General features: G+C 30.1%; 1 protein-coding gene across 2 annotated transcripts; it reads left to right on the top strand.

Annotated features, from left to right (window-relative positions):
* The first annotated feature begins 3,446 nt into the window (after positions 1-3,446).
* LOC109171862 (polygalacturonase-like) lies at positions 3,447-10,145 on the top strand. Of its 2 annotated transcripts, none has more exons than XM_019320939.1 (4): positions 3,447-3,600; positions 3,699-4,007; positions 4,118-4,633; positions 9,899-10,145. In XM_019320939.1, exons 1-4 carry the CDS (start codon positions 3,490-3,492, stop codon positions 10,118-10,120), a joined length of 1,158 nt encoding a protein of 385 aa, XP_019176484.1. In that variant the 5' UTR covers positions 3,447-3,489; the 3' UTR covers positions 10,121-10,145. The 2 variants fall into 2 exon arrangements, with proteins under 2 accessions (XP_019176484.1, XP_019176482.1); XM_019320937.1 differs by lacking the exon at positions 9,899-10,145 and adding an exon at positions 4,751-5,085.
* The last annotated feature ends 2,139 nt before the right edge of the window (positions 10,146-12,284 follow it).

The following is a 12,284-nucleotide window of genomic DNA, read 5'->3' as shown; positions in this document are numbered from 1 at the left end:
AAGATCAAAACAGTGAGGATTGATAATGGAACTGAGTTCCTAATGCATTCATTTTATAATGAGAAGGGAATTGTACATCAGAGATCTTGCATCTACACACCCCAGCAAAATGGAGTGGTGGAAAGGAAACATCAACATATCCTAAATGTGGCTAGGGCCTTGAGATTTCAATCTGGTGTACCTATGGAGTTCTGGGGCCATTGTGTACTGCATGCATCTTATCTTATCAATAGATTGCCCACTGAGGGGCTCAATGGAGATACTCCCCTCAAGATGTTAACAGGAAAAAATGTTGATTATGGCTTACTAAGGACTTTTGGTTGTTTGAGTTTTGGAACCACTATCTCACAGGGAAGAAATAAAATGCAGTCCAGAGCAAGAAAGTGTATTTTCCTGGGATTTCCATCAAATATAAAAGGTTTTATCTTATATGACATTGATGATAAAACTACTTTTGTGTCTAGGGATGTTAAGTTCTATGAGCATGTCTATCCTTTCAAAGATTCAGTGAATACTTCTGATGGCAATGATGAGCTCAGTCCATCCCTTCCTATGATTCCCATTTCTGTTGATGCTGAATTTGTTTCTTGGCAGAACATGAGAAGGGCTGCAACTCCTAGAATTGTAACAGATGATGAACAGCAGCAGAGTGTACTTTTTAAATGATATGTACAGAGCCAATTAGAGCATCTCCAAATTAAATGATGGGCAAAACACCAAATTACATCACCAAACACCATCCCACCATTTTATCTTGCTCCAACTCAACGGCAAATCACCTACAAACGGCAAAAAAAAATTAAAAAAAAATAAAAATAAAAATAAAAATAAAAATAAAAATGTCGCAAGTGAACAGTGCCATATATGGTGTGGCACTGTTCACTTGCGGCAAATGTGAGAGGAAAGATAAATTACTTTTTTGCCCTTATTTATATAATTTCAATTGTATCCTTCCTATGTTTTATATGTATTTTTTCTTAAATTTTGTTGAATACTTTAATTTAATATTTGTATTATTAAAAATAAATTATACCATTTTAAAGATCACAATTGAAACAAGACTAATATTAAATATATATTAATTAAAAATTAAAATTCATCAAACATAACTACAACCTACTAAGAATTAAAATACATACGACATAATATTTATATTAGCAAATACAACACAATTTCAAAAAATAAAATATAACTTCAAGAAAATAAAATTAATAATATCCTAGTCCATCCCCATTTCCTCACAAATTATTAAAATATTTATCAAATTCACGACTTGATTTAACTCCTCTTCCATGTTATTCTTGATGTCTCTTTGCAACAATTCATAATTGTTGGCGTCTAATAAATTCACTCACAGCTGGATATCGTCTATCAAATTTAAATAAATTTTTAAGATTTTTTTTTCTTTATTTTTCTTTTGTCAATGCTATTTTTCTACTACAGTTTGAGCTCTAAACAAATCAAGTTCATACTATTGTTTGGAGTGATCATGATTTTAATTTGTTTGAACATTCCTTTTAAGTGTTCATTTAATTTTCTTTTTGCATGGTGGCAATAAATTGATTGCGCTCATTGGAGAGTTGTTTCTTTATATTTTTCTTCTTTCTTCCCGAAGACGTTCACCTACATTGTTTATTTTATTACAAGGATCATCAGTTTCGAAATCATCATTCAAATCAACAAAAAATGCGCACGAGCCTATTTATTTGTCGGCTCTGGCAGATTGAGACTTTGATCTTTCAATAGTTCTCTTTCGACTTCCAACATTTGGCGAGCTCCCTGCAAAATTTTTGCATGTCTACTTCAATATATCATACATGATCAAATTTAAATCCTTTTTTATATTTGGGATCTTGCATATATAACTCCTTTGCTTTAACTAGCTGATATAAACAAAATAAAATTCAAATTAAACAACGCAGTTATATAAAAAAGAATGACGACAACTAAATAACACAAATTTATAAGTTACTCACAATATCTTGTTCGAAGGCAATAATCAATGTCACTCCTGAATTATTAATGATGTAATGTTGTCCCTAAATTTTCAAAACAGTACATATATTGCCCCTCTTGTATCGTACATGAGGAAAATTGAGGGGCAACATTTACAGTACAGGAAGGGCAATATATGTACCGTTTTGAAAATTGAGGGACAATATTTACACCACTAATAATTTAGAAGTGACATTGATAATTGCCATATTATGGAGGGGTATAAATTACAATTTTCCCTTATTATTATTATTATTATTATTATTATTATTATTATTATTATTATTATTATTATTATTATTATTATTATTATTATTATTATTATGTAGGAAAAAAAAGTAGCTAAAAGTAATTGCATAGTAAAAACTAAAATATATATAGTTTGAATAGCATAATAACAATATAATAATTATATGTAATAATTATATGTGTAAATACTCATACAAACTAACTACAAAAAATATCACCCACATATTTGCAACCACACAAAAATAAAGTTAGAAGCATTGTTTAACTACTTTTGTGGGCATTAGTTTAGTTAACAACACTATTTAAATACCATAACGTTAAGAGCACATCAATCATCCCAAGTAAAAAACAATAATACTAAAATCTAAGCAACAACAAGGAAAATGGATACAATAATTTATTGTGCCTTCACATTTCTACTACCCTTGTTGGCGCATAAACACTTCCAGGTTTAAAAATATTATCTTTCTTTTTCTTTTTTTTTTTGAAAACCATATATCATCATATTTGATTATGGAGAAAAATTTAATGGCAGTGACACTCTTAATTGTGAAGGAAATGTACAAGTTTATGCTGCGCTGCTAAAGACAAATTACAGGTTTTAAAAGTAATATAAGTTGCCTAATGTAAATTCAAATATATCCAGTGTAATATTTTTATTTTATATAAAACAATTAATAACATTACAGAATTTGAGCTTCAATTTCTTTACAAATTCAATTATTTGAGACTTAATAACTCTAAACAGTAAATTATTCTATATTTCTTCTGTTGTTAATCTACAATGATTGTCGATTACAAAATCTTGTTACACAAAGGTGATAGAAAGCAGAGAGAGAGAGAGAGAGAAGTATAAACATTAATATATAATTGAGAGTGCACATGAGAGAATTTTCATTCATTAGCCAACTGAACAACATATATAATACAATATATATGTTTTCCTATAAACTAAGAAAGATAACCAACCAATAAAACAAAACGGCCATATATATAAATCTTCATAACAATAATCAGGTAGTGCATATACATCATCCGGTGAGAAAACATACAGAACTAACTAGATAACCACATATGTTAACTACAATAATAGCTAACTAATTACGTAAGAAGCATTATTTAAATACTTTTGTGGTGATTAGTTTAGCCCACACCACTATAAATACATTAACATTAAGATCTTACTTCAATCAACCATCAAAAGGAAAAAACAATAATACTAAAATCTAAGTCACAAACCTAAAAATGGCTACAATAAGTTATTGTGCCTTCACATTTATATTATTCTTGCTAGCGCATTTCGGAGAGAGTGCTATTATCAACGTTGCTGCAAAAGCTAATGTAGATGTTGGTCCGGTAAGTAATTTAAATAAACACACTTAGATTCATATAAATTTTATCATATATATATTATAGTATTTGATTATGGAGAAAAAAAAAATTTGATTGTGCAGTTATTGATGAAAGCTTGGAAAGAAGCATGTGCGGCCACAACTGCCAGCACCATTGTGATCCCAAAAGGCACATTCCCAATGACCCAAGTATCACTTGAGGGTCCATGCAAAGCCCCTGTTGAGCTTAAAATTATGGCTATCTTGAAGGCTCCTCCTGATCCTAAAAATATGGACGGCAAAAAGGAATGGTTAATCGTTGGGCGCGTAGATCATTTCACACTCTCTGGTGGTGGGACTTTGGATGGCCAAGGAAATGTCCAGGTTTATCCTGCTAAAGAGAAAGGTTTTAAAAGTGACAAACTACCCAATGTAAGTTCAAATATAATTTATCAAGGGTAATATTTTTCTTTTATATGAAACTATTCAAAAATGATTTTTTTTTTTTTTTGTAAGAATCTAATAACTATTTTTTTTTATAGAATTTGAGCTTCAATTTCTTAACAAATTCGGTAATCCGAGACATAACTACTCTAAACAGTAAATTGTTTCACGTCAATGTTCTTGGTGGCAAGAACTTAACGTTTGATCATTTCACCGTTAAAGCCCCAGGGAATAGTCCCAACACAGATGGAATTCATATTGCAAGAATAATTGGTATTACAGTTAAAGATTCTGTAATTGGAACCGGAGACGATTGCATATCTCTTGGGGACGGGTTAGAAAACCTGAAAATCACAGGTGTGACATGTGGACCTGGACACGGCATAAGTGTGGGTAGCCTTGGCAGAACTCCAGGTGAAAGGCCAGTGAAGGGCATCTTTGTGTCAAACACTAAATTTATTGGTACAGATAATGGTGTTAGAATTAAAACATGGCCTAATTCTCATCCTGGAGTTGTAACTGATATTCATTTTGAGAATATAGACATGCAAAATGTCAAAAACCCAATTGTGATTGATCAAGAATACTGCCCGCATAACGAATGCTCAAAGCAGGTATGTAACAACATGTGAAATTAAACATAATTTTCCTACTATTTACTTGAGGATAGTATGATTTTATTAAAACATAGGTTGTTTTATTAACATAGGTTGTTTTATTTTTATTTGTAGAAACCATCACTAGTAAAGCTCAGCAAAATAAGCTATAAAAAAATAAGTGGTACTTCTGCAACACCGGTGGCAGTGCAACTTGCATGCAGCAGTGGGGTGCCATGTGAAGAAGTTGAAATTGGTGATATTAATTTAACAATCAAAGGCGGTGCTGCAAAATCTATTTGTAAGAATGTGAAGCCTAAGCTAACCGGAAAGGTAGTTCCACCACTGGCTTGCGGTAAATGAACAACTTTGTGAGATCAAGTTCCATATTAGGACTCCATGTATTAGTAGTATTCTATATTGCTACAACTATACTTCTAGCTGTCTAAGCTCTTCTGTGTCTTTATCTCTGTTGTATCTCTGTTGTTAATTGATATTGAATATACAATAATACAAGTTTATACATTCATCTTCCAATCTATACATACAATGCAAGTTTCTATACTTTTTCTATACAATGCAAGTTCTAGCTAGCTGCTTATTAAATTATACCATTTTAAAGATCTATTTGAGACATTTGAAACAAGACTAATAGTAAATACATATTAATTAAAAATTAAAATACATCAAGCATAACTACAAACTACTAAGAATTAAAATACATAGGGCATAATATTTATATTAGCAAATACAACACAATTTCAAAAAATAAAATATAACTTCAAGAAAATAAAATTAATAATTTCCCAGTTCATCCCAATTTCCTCCCAAATTATCAAAATATTTGTCAAATTCAAGGCTTGATTGAGCTCCTCTTCCATTCTCTTGATCTCTCTTTGCAACAATTCATAATTATTGGAGTTTAATAGATTCACATATAGCTGGATCTTCTATCAAATTTAAATCAATTCTTAAGCTTTTGTTTTCTTCATTTTTCTATTGCCCATGCTACTTTTTCTACTACAGTTTGAGCTTTAAACAAATCAAGCTCATACTATTTTTTGGAGTAGATCTTGGTTTTGTTTGAACATTCCTTAAGTGTGCATTTTCTTGTTGCATGGTGGCAAAATTGATTGTGTTCATTGGGAAGTTGTTTCTTCATCTTTTCCTTATTCCTTAGCTTCTCGTAGATGTTCACCTACATTACTTATTTTATTACAAGGATCATAAGTTTTGAAATCATCATTCAAATCAATCGAAAATGTGCGTATGAGCCTATTTATTTGTCGGCTCTGGCAGATTGAGGCTTTGATCTTTCAATAGTTCTCTTCAACCTCCAACATTTGGCGAGCTTCGATCCTTGTCCTGCAAAATTCCACCATGTCTTTGACAATATGCCATACATGATCAAATTTAAATAATCATTTTCTATATTTGAGATCTTGCATATATAAGGGAAAATTGTAAAATGCCCCTCTATAATATGCCAATTATCAATGTCACCCCTGAATTATGAGTGGTGTAAATGTTGCTCCTCAATTATCAAAATGGTGCACATATAGCCCCTCCCGTAACGGACCTGTGGTTCCCCATCGCTGTCCATTGCTGGTACTTCGAATCGAGGGAGGGAAAAAACAACTAAATTACATATTTACTCCTACTTAATGGTGTCGTACACTAACGGGGAACCACATGTCAGTTACGGGAGGGGCTATATGTGCACTGTTTTGATAATTGAGCGGTAACATTTACACCACTCATAATTTAGGGGTGACATTGATAATTGGCATATTATAGAGGGGCATTTTTTACAATTTTCCCCATATATAACTCCTTTACTTTATCTAGCTGTTATCAACAAAATATAGTTCAAATTAAAGAATGCAATTATATCAAAAAAGAATGGCGACAACTAAATGGCACAAATTTACAAGTTATTCACAATATCTTGTTCGAAGGCAACACTTCAATTCGTGTTTTCTATTTGTCGCACGCACCCTCTTGAGTTTGCTAACTGATGTCGATATATTTTACTAGCGAGTTTGTAGAGATCTCCAAGCTCGATGATTATCAATATGTGCCAATAGCATCCGCAATGTGTTCCCACAATTTTTTTTGTATTGCGATCTTGGCCATTATCCGTATCTTAGGTTATATCCGTGTATATATATATATATATATATATATATATATATATATATATATATATATATTGCGAAGTAGTTTATTTTCCTCATTTGAGTATGAGCCAGTTCGAATTGAACGTGTTAAACTATTAAGAGATGTAAAGATATTTTGAGATTCAAAAGAGTGATGTAACGTTATTGATATATTGTTTCTCCACTGCTCCCTACGCTCCAACTTGCCGTCACTGTCGTTGCAGAGTCGCAGCTTTAAGTTACTTTTTTTTTTTTTACCCTTTGTTCACTTGTTTAATATTTAGAGTTAATTGAATATTTTGAATTATAGTATTTTGAAACAAAATAAAATGGTAACCAAGATGTTGTCACACTACTTGATAGTTGGTGAATTATGATTAATTATTTTTACGTATTTGTATTCAGTGTGATTCTTTTTGAATTATTTTTCTTTCTTTTCATACATTTTGAATTATTGTGAAATTTAGGTATTAATATGAATTATTGTAGTGATATTTTATGATTTTATAAAATAAATTTGGATATTATGGTGTATTTTAAAATGATATGTAGAGAGTTTATTAGGATTGATAGTGAGAACTTCTAAAAGTTAATAATAAAAAGTTCTTATCAGTTGAAATCAGTGATATTAATTAATTTGACAGTCAAAAGCGGTGCTGCAAAATCTATTTGTAAGAATGTGAAGCCTAAGCTAACCGGATAGGTAGTTCCACCACGGACTTAAGCAAATGAATAACTTTGAGAGATCGAATTCCATATTAGGACTCCATGTATTAGAAGTATTCTTTGTTGCTACTACTAGCTGTCTAATTTCTTTTGTCCCTTTATCTCTGTTGTTAATTGATATTGAATATACAATAATGCAAGTTTATACATTCATCTTCCAATCTATACATACAATGCAAGTTTCTATATTTTTATCTATACAATGCAAGTTCTAGTTAGTTGCTTAATAAAACATGTATGTATAGTAGATATTTTTATGAAAAGAATATTTCAGTTGCAATTTTTTTTTTTTTGGGATAACATTTCAGTTGCAATTAATCCTTTATTAGGATTGAAAGTGAGAACTTCTAAATCTCTGAAGCATCTGTAGGCTTAAAATTATATGACGCTGCCCCGGAAGAGCTAGAACAGATCCTAGAAGAAGATAGATTTGGTATACCAATCTAGAGACAAATGGATAGTCCCCTCTTGCAATTACATGGGTTTCTCCCTTCCATATTTTCTAAAAAAAAAAAAAAAGTGAGAACTTCTAAAACTCTTTTTTTTTTTTCAAGGGTGGACTATTTTATGAAAAAAAAAAAAAAAGTTAATAAAAAGTTCTTATTCTAACAAACCAAAAAAAAAAAAAAATCATTTTTGAGGAAAATCTCTTCTGAGATTTTTATTATTCCAATATAATGACATTTTTTCGAGATTCGTTTTAATTTTTAGCTCATATCTCTTTGAATGGTGACAAATAACTAGGCTACACCACTGATCAGCACCTTACTATTTGGACTAGACTACCGAACACAGTCGACTGCGTATATATACATATATTGTCACTCAATTTATAATATAACATAGATTACTTAATTATTAGCCTTTCAAAAAAAAATAGATTGCTTATTACAGAACTAAAAGTACATCGAGTCACATAGAATAAAAAGTGAAGGTATTAAACCATTATTTTTTTCAATTCAAATTTATGTTACTAACACCATTCTATTGGTCATCGATGCTACCAGTAATAAAATGTCATTTGCTTCTCTTTGAGTTTAAGATATTTTTAACTATTATCAACTTATTATTTTGATAAAATAAAAATGATCACGACGCATCATATTCTCACAAAGTCAATTATTTTAAAATTTCATAAAATTTTTGCACCAAATTTTGATTTTTGAATAATTAAAAAATACATGGGTAGAAGATATCTTTTCCACCATCCCTATAAATTCCCTTGGCTTACACCGAAAAAAAATAAATTCCCTTGGCGAACTCGAGCCAAAATGATATCTAGCTAAACAATAAGCCAGAGAATATTATTATTATTATTATTATTATTATTATTATTATTATTATTATTATATATAGTAAAGATTAAAATGTATATAATTATGCCTAATAACAAAATAAAAATTAATGAGTAAATACCCCTTACATTAAAGAAACATTAAAAAATAACTAAAAAAAAAAATATCACCCACATATTTGTAACCACACAATAATAACTAAAGAAAAAGTAAGCATTTTTTAACTACTTTTGTGGGGATTAGTTTAGTGAGCAACACTATAAATACTTTTAACATTATGATTTATCTCAATCATCCAAAGGAAAAATAATAATAATAATAATACTAAAATCTATCCAACAAACAGATAAATGGATACAATATTTTATTGTGTCTTCACATTTGTATTATTCTTGCTAGCGCATCTTGGAGAGAGTGCTGAAATCAAGGTTGCTGCAGAACCCGATTGTGATATTAGCGATGTAAGTAATTTTTTAAGAAAAGAAAGAAATTGTGCTCCTTAATCATTATCCAGGTAGCTTGCTTGCTTGAGAATTTACTTATCCGGGTTTATATATATGATGACGTAGGATTTACGTTTGATCATTTCACTGTTAAAGCGCCAGCGGACAGTTGCAATACGGATGGAATTCATATTGCAAAAATAGTTGAATGTTACCGTAAAAGATAGTGTTATAGGGACCGGAGACGATTGCATATCCATTGGGAATGGGCTAGAAAACCTTAACATCACTGGTGTGACATGTGGGCCGGGACACGGCATTAGTGTGGGAAGCCTGGGTAAGATCCCTGGTGAAGAGCCAATGAAGGGTGTCTTTGTTAAAGACTGTAAATTTATTGGTACAGATAACGGTGTTAGAATTAAAACGTGGCCTAATTCTCATCCTGGATGCGTTAGTGACATTCAATATGAGAATATAACCATGGAAGATGTCAAAAATTCAATTGTGATTGATCAAGAATACTGCCCAAATAATGAATGCTCAAAACAGGTATATAATACCCACATTACCCTACTGTGTAAGTCAACTTAATTTTGCTAAGATTTCCTTGATGATGGGATGATTTTATTAAGACATAGTGTGTTTTATATTTATTTGTAGAAACCATCACTAGTAAAGATCAGCAAAGTAAGCTATAAGGACATAAAGGGTACTTCTGCAACAGAGGAAGCAGTGATCATTGCATGCAGTAGTGGAGTGCCATGTGAAGGAGTTGAAATTGGTGATATTAATTTGACCTTCAAAGGAGGAGCTGCAAAAACTAATTGTTCAAATGCGAAACCTACGTTAACCGGCAAGCAAGTGTCCCCCGGTGACTTGTAAATAAGAAATATTTTGAGAGTTTCTTTTACCATTTTTTTTAAATAGAAATAAACAAGTATATGTAGCTTGTGACAAAGGCCGCCCAATATGCTGCCCATGCTTGGTTTTAAGCTAGGCTGCCTTATTAAAACATGTATGTATAGTTGATATTTTAATGAAAAAACAGATTTTGATTTCAACGGATCCTTTATGGAAAGAGTTCTATTAATTTTTTTTATGTTTAACTATTTTATAGCAAATGAAGTTAACAAAGGTGTTTAATTTCATCAAAGAAAAAAATATTTATTTTGGAGAAAATATATTCTTAAATTTTACTCCTAATAAATTTTCAAGATCCCCTGTCACCTACATTCGGCCAAACAATTATAGTTATTTTTTTCTTTACAATTAAACAACTATATAAAGTTTAATTGTTAACTTTATTTTAATATAAATAAATCATAATATAAATACAATGACACAAATAATTTAAATTATTTAGAATAGAAAAAATGACACTTTTCTCCTTAACTATATGCTTATAATATTTTTTTTCTCCCTGAATTATTCATGTATGTGTATTAACTCCTAGGGACTAAATCCTGTAATTATAGTCGTAGTATTAGAGAAATTTAAACCAAAAAGTAGTATTTAATTATTTAGATAGTATTTTGACTAGCGTTATTATAAAGTTGTAACATTTATTTTAGTGACAATAAAACCAATCTCTCATATATTATTATCTTGCATTTATATACTTTAAATTGCCGATTTAAATAAACAAATTCAATATTTATTTACCTATGCATGAACATCTCCGATATAATATTACATTTATATACTTTGAAATACTTATTTAAAAATAATCATTGGACATTATTTCATTCTCAAAACGCGTAGTATTAATAAGCATCAACAAAAAAATTATTTCATTAAAAATTCATAATAATATTGAACACTAAAATTTATGGAAATAGAATTGTTCAAATAAAATATTTAAAAATATAATTAGTTGCATAAAATAAAAAATAAAAATTTAATATAAATAAATAATTATACTTTGATTTTTTTTAATGTTATTGACTCTATTATATTGTAGTATCTGTTCAAACATAACATACTTTTCTCAACCTAATGAAGCACACAGAGTCAACGCCTCTCAACCTAATGAAGCACACAGAGTCAACGCCTCCGCTGAGCTTTCTCAACCTAATGAAGACGCCTCCACTGAGCTTTCTCAACCTAATAAAGACGCCTCCACTGAGGCTCGATCAGTGGCGGACCCAGAAATTTTGTTCAGTGGGACAAAACATTAAAACAAAAGGGATAGCTTAAAAAAGTTGAAACAATTAAGAAGTTAACCATAAATATTGTTAGATATGAACGAAAAAATAAAAAAAAATATTTATAACAAAATATGAAACATAATTAATTTGATAAAATAATTCTAATAGGAAAGACATTATAAATTACACGTCTTATTATGAATAGAAAATGCATTATAAATTATATTTTTTTAATTATTTTTTTGAAAGGTACACATTTTACGTCTTGTTATTAATAGAAAATACATTATAAATTACATATTTTATTATAATTTTTTTGAAAGGGTACACATCTTATTAATAGAAAATACATTATAAATTACATATTTTATTATTATTTTTTTGAAAGGGTACACATTTTATTAATATAAAAGTAATTACATATATTTTGATTCTTTGAAAGCCTAAAATTGTGTTGGAGGCTTGGAGCCACTACTATTCAAATAGCCATAAAATATGGAATCACACCATAAGAGAGATTCGAGACCTTGCCCTTCGTTATAAAGACACGCTTGCTTTGCCATCTAGGCTAACTTACTTCTTATAAATATTAGCTGTTTTCTTTTACTTATACTGAATGATATACTATATATACATACACATATACATACAAGGGTTATATATGGGGTGAGGTGGGGTGAGTGGGGGCAGCTGCCCCCACTGTAGGTCCGCCCCTGCATAGAAAATATCATCTGAGCACAAGGTGTTTGGCAAAATTATACTTTGATTATTTTTGCCTTCGAGGCAGTATACACTATTATGATAATTAGAATGAGCGATTAAGCTTTTCGGAATGAGAGTTTTTTTTTTTTAAATAGGAATAAAAAATAGAGTTTAAATAGAGAGAGAAAACCTTCAGC

Source organism: Ipomoea nil, unplaced genomic scaffold (assembly GCF_001879475.1).
Source record: "Ipomoea nil cultivar Tokyo-kokei standard unplaced genomic scaffold, Asagao_1.1 scaffold0382, whole genome shotgun sequence".
Taxonomy (NCBI): Eukaryota; Viridiplantae; Streptophyta; class Magnoliopsida; order Solanales; family Convolvulaceae; genus Ipomoea; species Ipomoea nil.
Note: the sequence above shows the minus strand (reverse complement) of the source record. Positions and strands in the feature narration are given on the sequence as shown.